At 36.4% G+C, this 18309-nt stretch overlaps 1 protein-coding gene across 5 annotated transcripts in view; it reads right to left on the bottom strand.

Annotated features, from left to right (window-relative positions):
* UNC13B (unc-13 homolog B) overlaps positions 1 to 18309 on the bottom strand; it is a 237901-nt gene that overhangs the window by 176697 nt on the left and 42895 nt on the right. For 4 of the 5 annotated variants that reach the window (XM_059071640.2, XM_059071641.2, XM_067039625.1 and 1 more), the window contains exon 2: positions 544 to 573. The exons of the other annotated variant lie outside the window; for it this stretch is intronic. In XM_059071640.2, the coding sequence (XP_058927623.1) occupies positions 544 to 573 (30 nt within the window). The remainder of the gene's footprint in view (positions 1 to 543; positions 574 to 18309) is intronic. 5 annotated transcript variants of the gene reach the window in all.

Here is an 18309-nt window from a genome sequence, read left to right as displayed (position 1 = left end):
CAAGAGGTAAGGAGACTAACTTTTCACCAGATTGATATAAGTTTCTTTAATGTTTTACGACAGCACTGGTTTTTTTCAACTTTTTGAAATGTAATTGGCAGTTAAAAATTGTATATATTTAAGGTGTACAACTTGATGATTTTATATATGTATACAACGTGAAATAATCACCACAATCAAGCTAATTCACATTCCTCACCACCTCATAATTAGCATTTTCTGTGTGTGTGTGTGTGTGTGTGTGTGTGTGTGTGTGTGTGTTGAGAACACTTAAGACCTACCCTCTTAACAAATTTCAAGTATACTTGTTAAGCATAGACACATTGTTGTACATTAGCTCTCCAGAAATAATTCATTTTGCATAACTTAAACTTTGTACCCCCTTGACCAATCTCTTCCCATATTGATTTTTAATTAATTTAATGAACTTAGTGAATTTAATTTAATCAATGAATCAAATGAAATTAATGATTTTTTGAAAGAATGCTTTTAAATCACAGCAAGTATGGGGAGAAGAACATAATAATTAAAGGCTGGCCTTACCTGGTGAACCCTGGAATTTGGCCCTTTTAACTGCAAGAGAGAAAAAGAGGACACTGTGAAGAATTCTTGCAAATTAATTTATTTAACCAGCATTTATTGAGTAACTACTATGTGCCAAGACTAGACTTAGGACTAGATTTTTAAGTCTAAGTCATTAGAGAAAAGAAGCTGGGACTTCTGATCAAAGCTTGAATACAAATCTCTTACAGCTTCCTGATAAAGAGGTAGAGGGAACTAAATTACTCCTACGGCACCCAATTTCATGTCAGATAACTTTCTAAGGTTTAAATTATTTATGTTCCTTATTTAAAACCCATCATAGGAACTCCCTCATTCCACTCATGCCAAAAGAAGACCTTAACAGGCCAGATCTGGACAACAGGTTTTAAACAAGAGTGAGAAGTAACTTCTTTCTGGGAATAAGCAGTTATGAAGAAGAGTTCCTGTCCAAATAAAAGGTATCCAATCTGGAAGAGAAGAGGTAAAATTGTCATTTTATGCAGATGACATGATACTAAATATATATTGAAAACCCTAAAGACTCCACACAGAAACTACTAGAACTGATAAATGAATTCAGCAAGGTAGCAGGATACAACATTAACATATAGAAATTGGTTGCATTTCTTTTCACTAACAATGAATATCAGAAAGGGAAAGTCAAAAAACAATCCCTTTTAAAATCACATCAAAAAATACTTAAGAATAAACCTCACCAAGGAGGTGAAAGACTTATACACCAAGAACTATAAAACATTTATAAAGGAAATTGAAGAAGATTTAAAGAAATGGAAAGATATCCCATGCTTTTGGATTGGAAGAATTAATATTGTTAAAATGGCCATACTACCCAAAACAATCTACAGATTTAATGCAATCTCTATCAAATTACCCATGACCTTTTTCACAGAACTAGAACAAATAATCCTAAAATTTATATGGAATCACAAAACACCCAGAAATGCCAAAGCAATACTGAGGAAAAAGAACAAAGCAGGAGGCATAACCCTCCCAGACTTCAGACAATATTACAAAGTTACAGTAATCAAAATGGTGAAAGAAACCATAAATAAAATGAAAAGACAACCTGCAGACTGGGAGAAAATATTTGCAAATAATACAACCGACAAGGGTTTAATTTCCAAAATATACAAACAGCTCATACAACTCAGTTACAAAAAAACAAACAACACAGTCAAAAAATGGGCAGAAGACCTAAAGAGACATGTCTCCAAAGAAGACATACAGATAGCCAATAGCCACATGAAAAGATGCTGAACATCGCTAGTTATTAGAGAAATGCAAATCAAAACTACAATGAGGTATCACCTCACACCCGTCAGAATGGCCATCATTAAAAAGTCTACAAACAACAAATGCTGGAGAGGGCATGGAGAAAAGGAAACCCTCCTACACTGTTGATGGGAATGTAATGGTGCAGCCACTATGGAAAACAGTATGGAAGCTCCACAAAAAACTAAAAATAGAATTGCCATATGATCCAGCAATCCCACTCCTGGGCATATATCCAGACAAAACTATAATTTAAAAAGATAACATGTACTCATACGTTCATAGCAGCACTATTCACAATAGCCAAGACATAGAAGCAACCTAAATGTCCATCGACAGATGAACAGATAAAGAAGATGTGGTATATGTATACAACTTATATATACAACTCAGACATAAGAAAATGAAATAATGCCATTTGCAGCAACATGGATGGGCTTAGAGATTATTATACAAAGTGAAGTCAGAAAGAGACAGACAAATACCATATGATACCACTTATATATGGAATACAAAATATGACACTAATGAACTTATCTATGAAACAGAAACAGACTTACAGACATAGAGAACAGACTTGTGGTTGCCAAGTGGGGAGGTGGTGGGGGGGGATAAATTGGGAGTTTGCAGTTAACAGAAGCAAACTATTATATAGAGAACGGATAAACAACAAGGTCCTACTATATAGCACAGGAAACTATGTTCAATATCTTGTGATAAACCATAATGGAAAAGAATGTATATGTATGTATAACTGAATCACTTTGCTGTACAGAAGAAATTAACACAACATTGTAAATCAACTATACTTCAATAAAATAAAATTTTTTTAAAAAAGAGAAAGAGAGAGAATTCCAATCCAAATGATCACAAAGAGCTTGGTTTCCAAAACGTCAGTGAAGAACTGCAGAATCTCACATGCCAGCTCTTACGAAAGCTCAAAGACCACACAGGCAGGAAAACTGCTAAATTCCAGAAAGCACCAACTATCTTTCTGTCCATGAAGATTAAGCCTAAGTGCCACAGGGGGAAAAAAAGATAAAAGGAAATCCCAAGACACAAGGCTTGAAAAGGATACTCAGAATACAGATCTGCCATTATCCTTGTCCTGCATTACAACTGAAAGCTTCACCTCAGCTGACATCCAAGCCCTGGTTTTTCCAAGACATGGGTAATCCAGCACCTTTTACAAGGCTTCTCCATTTTCTTAGTGCTAAAATCTCTCTCTCTTTTTTTTTTGGCTGTATTGGGTTTTCATTGCTGCGCGCGGGCGTTCTCTAGTTGCAGCGAGTGAGGGCTACTCTTCATTGCAGTGCACGGGCTTCTCATTGTGGTGGCTTCTCTTGCTGCGGAGCACGGGCTCTAGGCGCGCGGGCTTCAATAGTTGCAGCACGCGGGCTCAGTAGATGCAGCACGCAGCCCTAGGGTGCGTGGTCTTCAGTAGTCATGGCACGTGGTCTCAGTAGTTGTGGCTCGTGGGCTCTAGAGCGCAGGCTCAGTAGTTGTGGCGCAAGGGCTTAGTTGCTCCACGGCATGTAGGGTCTTCCCAAACCAGGGCTTGAACCCTTGTCCCCTGAATTGGCAGGCGGATTCTTTACCACTGTGCCACCAGGGAAGTCTAAAATCTCTTTTTCATTGAATCAAAGTATGTCTCCCACTGGACTGCCCCTTTTAGTCTTGTGTCAATTTCTCTTCCCAATTATTCTTCAATTTCATCTAATACAAGACTTACTGTAAAAGCTACAGTAATAAAGACAGTGTGGCAGTGGCATAAAAATAGACACAGACCAATGGAATAAAATAGAAATATATATATAAATATAGTATAAAATACACTATGTAATTATATAAATTATAATAAAATAATATATATTATCCTTACCTCGTGCCATATGCAAAATTTAACTTGAAATGAATCATTAATAGAACTAAATGTAAGAGCTAAAACTATAAAACATCTAGAAGAAAACAGGAGAAAATCTTACTGGCCTTGGGCGATTAGGCAAAGATTTCTTTTTTTTTTTTTTTTTTTTTTTTTTTTTTTTTTGTGGTAGGCGGGCCTCTCACTGTTGTGGCCTCTCCCTTTGCTGAGCACAGGCTCCGGACGCGCAGGCTCAGCAGCCGTGGCTCACGGGCCCAGCCGCTTTGTAGGCATGTGGGATCTTCCCGGACCGGGGCACGAACCCGTGTCCCCTGCATCGGCAGGCGGATTCTCAACCACTGCGCCACCAGGGAAGCCCAGGCAAAGATTTCTTAAACTGGATACAAAAAGCATGAAGTTTAAAAGAAAAAAATTGATAAACTAGACTTCTTCAGAAGTTAAAACATGTATTCCTCAAAAGACCCTGTTAAAAAGTTATAGACGAAGAGGAAATATTTGCAAAATGTATCTGATAAGACTGATAAAGGACTATAAAAAAAAATCTCAAAACTCAACATTAAGAAAGCAAAGAACCCACATTTTAAAAATTGGACAGAAGATTTGAACAGAGACTTCACCAAAAAAAGATACACAGGTGGCAAATAAGCACATGACAAGAAGCTCAATATCACTATTCATCAAGGAAATGTTAATTTAAAACATAATGAGATAGCACTATACACCCACTAGATGATCTAAAATTTACAAATCTGACAAAACCAAGCGTTAATGAGGATGTGGACCAACTAGAACTCTCATATATTGCTGATGAGAATACAAAATGAAACAATCATTTTGGGAAACAGCTTAGAAGTTTCTTACAAAGTTAAACATATTTATCATATATTCCAGCAATTAGTCTTCTAAGTATTTACCCCAGAGGAATGAAAATTTATGCCCACACAAATACTTGTACATGAATGTTCATAAGAACATTATTCATAATAGCCAAAAACCTAGGAAGAACCCAAATGTCCTGATAAACAAATTGTGGCACATCTATACAATAGCATACTACTCAGCAGTACAAATAAAAGAGTTACTGATACACACAACAAAAAAATGAATCTGAGAAGCAAATTTTGCTAAGTGAAAGAAGCAAGACACAAGACTACATGCTGTATGACTCAATTTACATAACATGCTAGAAAAAGCAAAACCATAATAGAAAGTACAGCAGTACAAAGAAACACAAGGAAACATTTTGGGGTGATGGAACTGTCTGTATCTCAACTATGGTTGTGTTTACATGACTATATTTATTGGTCAAAGATCAAAACTCCTAGCAGCAATCCCACACTTAGGAATTTACTCTATAGATAGATTCCATAGGTACAGAAAGAAGTTTATACCAGTTAATAAATTGAAGCAATGTTTATAATAGCAAAAGATTAGGGGATTGATTAAATGTTAAATTATCTAAATGTGACAAGCAAAGCTTTAGAATTTTCAGAAGAAAGTATAAGGGAATGAATATCTCTGTATGATGGGTGAATGGATGGATGGATAGATATACAAGTTTTAGAATAAAAATCATGAAAGGAAAAACTGCATAACAACTTTGAGAGTGATTATATCTTGGGAGAGAAGTGATTGAGACTGTAAAGGATGCTTCAACTTCATCCATAATATACTATTATTTTAACCTTAACTAATATGAAAAACATTAACATGTTAAATCTAGGTGGTGAGTACATGAGTATGTAATATATTATTCTCTATACTTTTTTGTTTAAAAAAATTTTTATTCTTGCATATGACATGGTCCTCTATGTTGAGCAGATGATATGATCATTTATGTAGAAAATCTAAGAGAATCAACCAAAAAGCTTCTGGAACTAAATAAGCAATCATGGCACAGTTGCAAAATACAAGGTTACTGTACAAAAGTCAATCACTTTCCTATATACCAACAATGAACAAGTGAAATTTGAAGTTAAAAACACATTATCATTTATATAAATCTACCAAATATGTGTAAGATCTCTATGAAGAAAACTACAAAACTGATGAAAGCTATCAAAGAATGAAATAGATATTCCATGTTCATGGATAGGAAGACTCAATATTGTCAAGGTGTCAGTTCTTCTCAACTTCATCTTTAAGTTCAATGCAATCCTAATCAACATCCTAGCAAGTTACTTTGTGGATACAAACTGATTCTAAAGTTTATATGGAGAGGATAAAGAGCCAGAACAGCCAACTCAATACTGAAGTAAAAGAACAAAGTTGGAGCACTGACACTAACCAACTTTAAGACTTACTGTAAAGTTAATAGTAATCAAGACAGTATAGTATTAGGAAAAGAACAGACAAACAGATCAACGGAACAGAAAGGAGAGCTAGAAATAGACCCATGTAAATGTAGTCAACTGATCTTTGACAAAGAAGCAAAGGCAATACAATGGTAGTAGCAATGATAGTCTTTTCAATAAATGGAGCTAGAAGAAATGGACATTTACATGTAAAAAAAATGAATCTAGACAAAGACCTTCATAAAAATTAACTCCAAATGGATCATAGACCTAAATGTAAAACATAAAACTATAAAACTCCTAGAAAATAACATAGGAGAAAACAGATGACCTAGGGCATGTGATGTTATTTTAGATACAAGAGGAATAATTCATGAAAGAAATAACTGATAAGCTGGACTTCATTAAAATTAAAAACTTCTGTGAAAGACAATGTCAAGAGAATGAGGAAACAAGACACATACTGGAAGAAATATTTGCAAAAGACACATCTGATAAAGGACTGTTATCCAAAATATACAGAGAACTCTTAAAACTCTACAGTAAGAACACACAGCCTGATTTTAAAATGGGAAAAGACTTTAAGACACCTTACCAAAGAAGATACAATGATGGCAAGTAACCATAAGAAAAGATGTTCAACATCATGTCATTAGGAATTATAGATTAAAACAACTATGTATAAAATGGTGTTAAACAAGAAGGAAAAACTGCATTAAATGGATGAGGTGGCTATTTGTCCTTTGGGCTCCCTAGTACCAAAATACTCTTCCTCCTCTGAAGAAATCCCGAGAGAAGGGAAGCAGAACCCTACGACTCACTGCAAAAGCCAAAGGCAAAAGACCTAGGTGTAGCAATCACATGTTCCCAACTTGAATCTTGAGGGACTGAAACGAAGTTGCAGAGCTGGTTAGAGAAAGTTGCAGAGAAGTTGGGATTCCAGTAGAAGAGCATGAATGTCCAAGGCAGTGGAGTTCTAAAGGACAACAGTTTACATCCAGTAATGTGAGAACACCAAAATGGACCATTCCTGTTCTTGGATGTTGGGGTTTTATGTCAATTTTCCTTTTTATCTCCATTTTACAGGTAAGAAGAAACTTGAGCTCAGAGCGGTTCTGTGGCTGGGTCTCATTAAGAATCAACTGGGAACATCCCATGGATTAAATAATGGCACTAGATAAAGGATTCAGGTCGTCTGACTCTAAGTCTAGTTCTTTCCATTTCACCAGAATGCCACCATGGAGGCAGCTGGAGGAGGAGAAGAAAAAGAAAAACACATAGTCACTACCCTAAGGAAGGTGAGAGAGACAGCAAAAACAATGCAAGCACACGGAGGAAAAGAGCTAATCATATAATTCACTGTCAACTTAGAAATCAAAATGTAATTTTAAGATAAAATGTGCCAAAGAGAAAGGACAGATGAGTAAGGTTGAGATTAATAACCAAAGCTGTTATCAAATAGATAGAAGTAGAACTGGGATTAAGGAAATGGATAAAACATAGATAGGCAAAGAGAAGAAGGAACAACATGAGAAAAAGGCACAGAGCAGTATTTCAGTCCAATGAGAGGCAAAACCCATTAGCCCCACAAAATCTCTAAGAGTTTTAGTGCCTGGTCCTGGGGGCTAGTCAGGCAAAAGGCTAAAACAAGGGAATTGTGGTATCCTAAATCCAGAACTTTTCCTATTTAATTTCTTTAAGAATAAATCTTTCTAAATCTCCTGCTTTGGAAAGACAGCATAAGGGAGGACAGAGGATACCAGGAGAGTCCAGAAATGAAGTAGATACATTTTGTTCCTTTTCAGTTTTTCCCAGACATAGCCCATCTTTTTTTATCATCACCTACTCCTCAACGAGACTGCACCAATATGCCTTCCCTCCCATCACTGTTACAATAAAGTCTTAACCTTTAAAATTACAGACTCTTTTGATAATTTAACAAAAGCTACACACCTGCTCTCCAGAAAAATGCAGGTACATCCACAAAACACTGTGCATATAAAGGGGAAATCCATGCAGGTTAAGATCATCTGCTAATAAAAATGCTTTTATTACCAATGTTGTTCTCATTAAATTTGTTTTATTAGTTATTTTCCTATTTTATATCTACAAAAATCTGCTTTTATTAATTTGTCTTAGGTTTATTTGCTCTATTTAAATGGACTAATTACATGGTGTTTGCTCAATAAGTATATCTTTGGAATTGGATGGAATCATTGCTAATTCAGGCTCTTCTCTAGCCCTTGAATAATAAACATAGGCCCTTGAGAGAAATCATAGTTAGAGGAAAATGTTTTTCTAAGTATTTGTCATTATGAAGATACACCATCTAAAAACTGTTTTCCAATATTTCAATGATAACTTTTAAAAAGCTACATTAAGCCCATGGGAGTGGAGCAAAAAAGATGCAGATGCTAATGACTAGGAACAAGGAGGTCTTGATTCTATACTTGGCTCTGACACTTCATTATGTGGGCCCTTAGACAAAAAGCATAACTATCTTAGGCCTCAAGGTTTTCAGATAGAAATAAATTCTGTCTGTTCTGGAAAATGAAGATTTTTGTCAACCCAGTTTCTGTAAAATAAGGGGAAGAAGAGGTAAAAGAAATGATGTGAAAGGACACTGAAACATAAAATATTCCAGTTACCATTTTAAAATTAACTGTTTTCATAAATTATAATGTTTTGATGATCATATTACATGCACCCGATTTCAGTAAAATTCCAGCACAATTCACTTTTAAAGAAACATCAAATTGTGCTTGGTGTTACTTGCAAAATAAAATCCTCAGAATCCTGGTGGCCTAGTTTTACCAATTTATTCTAAATTTGGATATTAATACCTAGAGAGTAACAAAGACTGCTTCAGCTGTCACTACTTTAACCTTAGAATACTGTACTAAATTTGACATCCATTTTATTTTTCTTTACTTGTCATAATGTGTGCACATTTAAATATCAAGTACTCTATAACTATAATGTTATTTTTAAAACCTTGATACCCAGTAAGGCAAGAAATGCCTGCCTACTTCATCAGTGCCTTGACTACTCTTTTTTTCTGCATCAGTTGAAATAATAAGGTTTTTTTCACTTTGATTTTTTAATGTGGCTATTACATACATGGGTTTTCAGATGATAACAAAATCTTTTTAAGTTTTAGAATCAGATTGGCAAATTCCTAAAAATTAATGTTGCGACTCTGATCAGAACTACATTTAAATCTACAAATGAAGAGACTGTATATTTTTAAAATATTTAGGTTTCTTATACTTGAAAATAGCATGTCTCCCCATTTATTTACTCCTTTAATATCTTGTTTTATAATTTTCCACAAAATGGTCCCATACATCTTTTGTTAGATTTCTCTATGGCACTCTTTTTTGCTATTATAAATGGTATTTTTATTGCATAGAAATACAGCTGACTTTTGAAAATTGATCTTGTATCTAATAATTCTGCTAAATCAATTCTATTATTTATGCCTTGATTCTCCAGTTCCCTACGTAGAAAATCATATTATCTAAAATTATATATTTTTCTCCCTTTTTAAACCTAAAATATTTTGTTTGCCTGACATTATTGCATGGGCTAGGCCTACCAATAAACTTTTGAATGTAAATAATGACACCTGGCATCCTTGATGTTTTTCTGATTTCAAAGGGAATATTTTTAAGGTTTCAGTATTGAATATGATATTTGCTATAGGTTTTTCAACTTTTTATTTTGAAGTAATTATAGATTTGCAACAGACAGTTGGTTGCAAAAGTAATACAGAGAGGTCCCATGTAACCTTCACCCTGTTCCCCCTCGTAGTTAAATCTTACATAACAAAATCAGGAAAATGACATTGGTACAATGTGTATGGTTCTACACCATTTATCACATGTGTAGATCCATGTAAGAACAACTGTAATCAAGATATAGAACTACTCCATCACCACAAAGATCTTTGTGCTACCACTTTAGAGTTATACCTACCACCTCCCCTCAATATCCCTAATCCCTGGTAACCACTAATTTGTTCTTCATCTCAATAATTTTGTCATTTTGAGAATGCTATATAAACAGATTCACACAAAATGTGATCTCTTGAGATTGTTTTTTTCCCACTCAGCATAAGGCCCTTGAGGTGCATCCATGTTGCATGTATCAATCATATAATTGGGCTATGCTTTTATATCTGCTCTACCAAACTCTGTCTTTTAATTGGTATGTAGACTATTTATAATGTATGTAATTTTTTAAATGTTAGGGCTTAAGTCTGCTATTTTGTGGGGGGGTTTGTTCTCAGCTTTTTTTTTTTCTGTTTTCTTTTTCCTGCCTTCCTGTAGGTTACTTGAACATTTTTCAAGAACTGTATTTTGCTAATCATCAGGGAAACACAAATCAAAACCACAATGAGCTATCACCTCACACCTGTTAGAATGGCTATTGTCAAAACGACAAGAAACCACAAGTGTGGGTGAGGATGTGGAGAAAAGGGAACACTCGTGCACTACTGATGGGAATGTAAATTGGTGCAGCCACTGTGGAAAACAGTATGGAGGTTCCTCGAAAACCTAAAAATAGAACTACCATATCATCCAGCAATTCCACTTCTGGGTATTTATCCAAGGAAAACAAAAACACTAATTTGACAAGATATATGCACCACTATATTTATTGCAGCACTATTTACAATAGCAAACATATGGAAACAACCTAAGTGTCTATCAATGGATGAATAAAGAATATGTGGTGTGTATACACACACACACACACACACACACACACACAATGGAATACTACTCAGTCATAAGAATAATAAAATCTTGCCATTTGAGACATGGATGGACCTTGAAGATGTTATGCTAAGTGAAATAAGTCAGAGAAAGACAAATACATATGATTTCACTTATATGTGGAACATAAAAAGCAAAAGAAATGAACAAACAAAACAAAACCACAGATACAGGCAACAGAATGGCGGTTGGGGAGGCAAAAAATGTATGAAGGGGGTCAAGAGGTACAAACTTCTCATCATAAAATAAATAAGTCATAAGATGTGATGTACAGCATGATTACTATAGTCAATAACATTGTGGTATATATTTGAAAGTTGCCAAAAGAGTAAATCTTAAAAGGTCTCATCACAAGAAAAAAATATTTTTTACAACTTTGGATGGTGATGGATGGTAACTACACTTACTGTGGTGATCATATTGCAGTGTATACAAATATCATGTTGGACACCTGAAACTGTTATACATCAATTATACTTCAATTTTTTTAAAAAAGAACTGCAAATTGATTTATCTACAGTATTTTTCGTGTATCACTTTGTATAGATTGTTAATGGTTACTCTAGGTATTACACTTTACATATATAACTTATCACAGTCTATAGAGGTCAGCATTTTACCAGTTCAAGGAAGTACAGAAGCCATCTCTCTTTAAGTGCCTTTTACTCTTTCTCCATTTATAATATAACCAACTTAAGTATTTCCTCTACAAAGATGAGAGCCACTAGGACAGTACTTCAATTGTCAAACACAATTTAGAAGCTCAAGGAAAGGAAAGTCTACTGTATTTACCCATATTTTTTCTCTTTCCATTATTCTTTCGTATGTTCCATGATTTCTTCTTCTATCATTTTCTTTCTGTTCCAAGAACTTCCTTAAATCCATCTTTTTAAAAATTTTGTTACGTTTATTTTACATAAATAAATAAATAAATAAAAGACTTAAGTAGCAAGTATTTATTGAACAGTCATCTCTGACAGGCCTGAGCCTTGGGGTCAGTGATATCACTGCCCTCTGCAGGTTGTTCTGAGACTAAAGGAGATGATACCTGGAAAGCCCTCCCTACAGCCTGGCATATTTACCAGGCTCAGCAAGAAAATGTGAACACTTCCACGGTGGCTGTCATCATCATCTTTGAAGTCAGCCTTTTAGATGGCTGCAGGGATGTTCATTACCTGATCTATTAGTAACAGGTGTCCCTGTTTCCCTCCCAATCTAGTCTCTACAGCGGCCTGAATGACCCTATTAAAAACTACCCAATGGGCTTCCCTGGCGGCGCAGTGGCTGAGAGTCCGCCTGCCGATGCAGGGGACAGGGGTTCGTGCCCCGGTCCGGGAGGATCCCACATGCCGCGCAGCGGCTGGGCCCGTGAGCCATGGCCGCTGAGCCTGCGCATCCGGAGCCTGTGCTCCGCAATGGGAGAGGCCACAACAGCGAGAGGCCCGCGCACCGCAAAAAAAAAAAAAAAAAAAAAACTAACCAAAACACATCATTCCTCTGCTCAAAACCTTGCAAAGGTTCCTGTTTCACTCAGAGTAAAGCCAAAGTCTTTACAGCCGTGTAAGGCCCAACCTGATCTGTACCACTACTTCCTCCCAACACTCTGACCTCATGTCCTACCAGTCTCCCCTGACTAGTTTCTTCCACCACACAGGCCTCCTAGCTCTTTCCCTCCTGGCTCTGGACCTCCCTCCTAGCTTTTCCACATGCTGGAAATACTCTTCCTCCAGATAGCCACATGGCTCACTCCCTTGCCTCCTTCATGGCTTTGCCCCCATTTCACTCCTCGATTTGTTCCAGTGGCATTTCTATCTAATGTCACCCCCCCATGCCCCTGCTCTACTTTTTCTTCATAGCATTCACCACTCTCTAACGTAACTATTAAATTCATTTATTCTTCATCTGTACTTCTGTCTCACACCCTACTAGAATGTACATTCCAAAAGAAACAGGGATCTTCCTGTCTTGTTCTCTGTTGTGTCCCAAGAACCTAAAATAGTGCATCGCATTACAGTAGGCATTCAATATATGATTGGGGGACAAAAAAAATCAATGATTTTTTTTCATAAAAAAAGAAGGTTCAATTCCCTACTGTTGAGTCATTATCAGCTTTTTTCGACTAATATCCGCCGTTGATTTAGCGCCCAACTGGGGCCAGGCAATGAGCTCTGCACATGCTCTGAGGTCCCCCTCAGTCCTCTCAGCCACCCTCTGTAACAGAGACCTCTTTGTAGAAACGTTTGGGGAGGCTCGGGAACCTGCCGCATCTTCAGCCTGTAGCATCTGCAGCCCAAGCAGTAGGTACCCTTAAGCCATTAGGGTAGTCTAGTATTTTTCCTTCATCTAAGAAATACTGATTTCTCCTTTATACCTGAAAGATATTTTCACTGGGTAAAGAATTTTGAGTTGCTGTCCTTTCCTTTCAGCCTTTGAAAGATGGTGTGTCACTTCCTTCTGGTCTCCATGGTTTCTGATGAGCTATCCGTGGTCATTCAAATTGTTTTACCCCTATATTGGTAAGGTCTAATTTCTCTCTTGTTGCTTTCAATATTTTTCTTTGTCTTTAGTGTATAGAAGTTTGATTATGATGTGTCTTGGTGTGGATTACTTTGGGTTTACCTATTTGGAGTCTGCTCAGCTTCTTACATCTGTAGATTTATACCTCTTGCCAAATTTGAGAAACTTTCCGTCATTATTTCTCTGGATACTTTTTTATCTCCATTCTCTTTTTCCTCTCCTGGAATTCTTATGACATGAATGTCAGATCTTTTATTATAATTCCACAGGTCTCTGAGGTTGTCTTCATCTAATTTCTCTCCCCAATCTATTTTCTCTCTTTTGTTCAAACTGGGTAATTTCTATTGTCCCATCTTTGTGTTCACTGAATTTTGTCCTCTCCATTCTGCTATTAAGCTCATCCATTAAGTTTTTAAATTTTGTTTACTGTATTTTTTTAGTTCTAAAATTAACACTTCGTTCCTCTTTATATCCTTTATTTCTTTGCCAAGAGTTTCCAGCTTTTCATTTATTTAGTTCTTTTACAAATGTGTTCATAATTATTCACTGAAGCATCTTTATGATGGCTGTTTTTAAATCCTTGTTATATAATTCCAACCCTTGTGTCATCTCAGTGTTGGCAACTGTTTTTTTTAATTGGTTTGAGTTTACTTAAAATTGCTGGTATATTTTGGAGAAAAGAATTGGTCAGAACAGCTTAAGAAGCCTGTTAAGCAGAGAACTCATCTTGTTTTATTTAGATTGTTTGCTCCTAACCCTCTCTAGTGAAGTCAACTCTTACCCCAGATGCTCTTTTTTCTTTTTAATTGAAGTATAGTTGATTTACAATATTGTGTTAGTTTCTGGTGTACAGCAAAGTGATTCAGTTAAATATATATATTCTTTTTCATATTCTTTTTCATTGTAGGTTATTACAAGATATTGAATATAGTTCCCTGTGCTATACAAGAGGACCTTGTTGCTTATCAGTTTTATATATAGTAGTTTGTATCTGCTAATCCCAAACTCCTAATTTATCCCTCCCTCCTTTTCCCCTTTGGTAACCATAAATTTGTTTTCTATGTCTGTGAGTCTGTTCCTATTTTGTAAATAAGTTCATTTGTATCATATTTCAGATTCCCCACATAAGTGATATCACATATTTGTCTTTCTCCAATTTACTTCACTTAGTATGATAATCTCTAGGTCCATCCATGTTGCTGCAAATGGCATTATTTCATTTTTTATGGCTGAGTAATATTGCATTGTGTATATGTACCACACCTTCTTTATCCATTCATCTGTCGATGGACATTTAGGTTGTTTCCATGTCTTGGCTATTGTAAATAGTGCTGCTAGGAACATATGGATGCATGTATCTTTTTTAAAAAATAATTTTTATTGGAGTATGGTTGCTTTACAATGTTGTGTTAGTTTCTGCTGTACAGCAAAGTGAATCAACTATTGCATGTATCTTTTTGAATTATAGTTTTCTCCAGATATATGCCCAGGAGTGGGATTGCAGGATCATATGGCAACTGTATTTTATTTATTTATTTATTTATTTGGCTGTGCTGGGTCTTAGTTGCTGTGTGTGGGATCTTCACTGTGGCGTGCAGGATCTTTAGCTGAGGCATGTGGGATCTTTTCAGTTGCGGCATGCAGGATCTTTAGTTGCAGCATGCGGGATACTAGGGTCCCCTGCATTGGGAGCACAGTCTTAAGCACTGGACTACCAGGGAAGTTCCCTGGCAACTCTGTTTTTAGATTTTTAAGGAACCTCCATACTGTTTTCCATAGTGGCTGCACCAATTTACATTCCCACCAGGTTCCCTTTTCTCCACACCCTCTCCAGTATTTGTTATTTGTAGACTGTTTAATGATGGCCATTCTGACCAGTGTGAGGTGATACCTCACTGTAGTTTTGATTTGCATTTCTCTAATAACTAGCAATGGTAAGCATCTTTTCATGTGGTTATTGGCCATCTGTAGGTCTTCTTTGGAGAAATGTCTCTTTAGGCCTTCTGGCCACTTTTCGATTGTGGTTTTCTTTTTTAATTTTTATTTATTTATTTTGGTTGTGCCAGGTCTTAGTGGCAGGAGGTGGGCTCCTTAGTTGTGGCTCATGGGCTCCTCAGTTGTGGCTCAGCAGCTCCTTTTTATTTAGTTGCAGCAAGTGTGCTCCTTAGTTGCAGCTGGTGGGCTCTTTAGTTGTGGCATGCATGTGGGATCTAATTCCCTGACCAGGGATCAAACCCATGTCCCCTGCATCAGAAGGCAGATTTTTAACCACTGCGCCACCAGGGAAGTCCCATGTTATTTTTTTGTTGTCAAGTTGTATGACCTGTTTGTATATTTTGGAAATTAAGCCCTTCTTGGTTGCATCATTTGCAAATATTTTCTCCCTTTCTGTAGGTTATCTTTTCATTTTGTTTATGGTTTCCTTTGCCCTGCAAAAGCTTGTAAATTTGATTACATCCCACTTGTTTATTTTTGCTTTTATCTCTATGGCCTTGGGAGACTAACCTAAGAAACCATTGCTATGATTTATGTCAGAGAATGCTTTGCCTGTGTTCTCTTCTAGTTTTATCGCGTCATGTCTTATTCTTAAGTCTTTCAGCCATCTTGAGTTTATTTTTGTGTAGGATGTGAGGGAGTGTTCTAACTTCATTGATATATATGTGGCTGTCCAACTTTCCCAACTCCAGTTGCCAAAGAGACTGTCTTTTCTCCATTGTATATTCTTGCCTCCTTTGTCAAAGATTAATTGACCATAGGTGTGTGGGTTTATTTCTGGGCTCTCTGTTCTGTTCCATTGACCCACATGTTTGTTTTTGTGCCAATACCATGCTGTTTTGATTACTGTAGCTTTGTAATATTGTCTGAAGTCTGGGAGGGTTATGCCTCCTGCTTTGTTCTTTTTCCTCAGGATTACTTTGGCAATTCTAAGTCTTTTATGGTTCCACATGAATTTTAGGATTATTTGTTCTAGTAGTCTGAAAAAGGTCACGGGTAATTTGATAGGGATCACATTAAATCTGCAGATTGCTTTGGGTAGTATGGCCACTTTAACAATATTAATTCTTCCAATCCAAGAGCATGGGATATCTTTCCACTTCTTTGAATCATCTTCAGTTTCCTTTATCAATGTTTTATAGTTCTCAGCATATAAGTCTTTCACCTCCTTAGTAAAGTTTATTCCTAAGTAGTTTATCTGGCAGGTTGCATTTTTATTTATTTTTAAATATTTTATTTATTTATTTATTTATTGGTTGTGTCAGGTCTTAGGTGCAGCATGCAGGATCTTTGTTGAGGCACATGGTCTCTTTGTTGCAGCACATGGGCTTCTCTCTAGTTGTGGCATGCAGGTTTTTGCTTCTCTAGTTGTGGCGCACAGGCTCCAGGGCACGTGGGATCTGTAGTTGTGGCTCGCAGGTTCCAGAGTGCATGGGCTCTGCAGTTTGCAGCACGTGGGCTCTCTAGTTGAGGCACATGAGCTCAGTAGTTGTGGCATGCGGGCTTAGCTTCCCTGCAGCATGTGGGAACCTAGTTCCCAGACCAGGGATCGAACCTGTGTCCCCTGCATTGGAAGGCAGATTCTTTACCACTGGACCACCAGGGAAGTCCTCGCAGGTTGCAATTTTTAAAGTTACTGCTTTTTAAATTCCCTTTCTGATATTTCACTGTTGGTGTAAAGGAATGAAAACAATTTCTGAATGTTAATCTTGTATCCTGCTACCTTGCTGAATTCACTTATCAGTGCTAGTAGTTTTTGTGAGGAGTCTTTAGGGTTTTTGATATATAATATCATGTCATCTGCATATAATGACAATTTTACCTCTTGCCTTCCAACCTGGATAACTTTCATTTCTTTTTCTTGTCTGATTGCTGTGTCTAGGCACCTGCTGATTGTCTAACACAAATCGACAAAAATATTAACTTGAAACAATAGTTTCATAATAGTCTAAAGAGTATGAATAGTTAATATGAAAGGGTAGATCTGTTTTAGATTATGCCTCCCTAACAACATTTAACTATATGAATGCCAAAGCATCACTGAATGTTCCAGGCAGGGTATTAGTTGATTTCAAGGTGGATGGATGCCTTATTAAAATGGAAAGCAAACTACAGCCTGAAAGTAATTGGTCTAGAGTTTTACTATGAATAGAGTCTGAAGAAATAAAGCAGCAGGCAGGGGTGACTGCAGGTAGACTCATAGGAAGTATTGCCCCAGAAGGAAAGTGTACAGATTGGAAAAGTAAAACCTTTCTTCTAACCACAGACTTTTAAAATATATAGCTACCTACTGACTGGAAGAGATAACCAGGATGTATTGTCAAGTAAAAATATGATACACTTTGTATAAATATAATTCTACTTTGTGAAAGCAAACCAAAAACCCCATACCATATATAAAAATTAACACAAAAGAGATCAAAGACCTAACTGTAAAAGCTAAAACGTAAAAACTCTTAGAAAACAACATAGGTGTAGGGGACTTCCCTGGCAGTCCAGTAGTTAAGACTCCATGCTTCCAATGCAGGGGGCACGGGTTCAATCCCTGGTAGAGGAACTAAGATGGTCATGCTGTGCGGCACAGTAAAAATTTTTTAAAAAGAAGAAAGAAAACAATATAGGTGTAAATCTTTGTGACCTTATATTAGGCAGTGGTTTCTTATTTATAACACCTAAAGTACAAGCAACAACAAAAAAATAGATAAATTGGACTTCAAACTTTAAATTTTTTCATGTCAAAGGACATTTTTAAGAAGGTGAAAAACCACAGAATGACAAAATATTTGCAAATCATATACAGGCATACCTCAGCACTGTGTAGATTTTGTGTTTTTTAAAATTGAAGGTTTGTGGTAACTTGCATCAAGCAAGTCTATCGGAGCCATTTTTCCAACAGCATTTGTTCACTTTGTGTCTCTGTGTCACATTGTGGTAATTCTCAAAATATTTCAAACCCTCCACCAGCAAAAAGATTACAACTTGCTGAAGGCTCAGATGATGGTTA

Source organism: Kogia breviceps, chromosome 8 (assembly GCF_026419965.1).
Source record: "Kogia breviceps isolate mKogBre1 chromosome 8, mKogBre1 haplotype 1, whole genome shotgun sequence".
Lineage (NCBI taxonomy): Eukaryota > Metazoa > Chordata > Mammalia > Artiodactyla > Physeteridae > Kogia > Kogia breviceps.
Note: the sequence above shows the minus strand (reverse complement) of the source record. Positions and strands in the feature narration are given on the sequence as shown.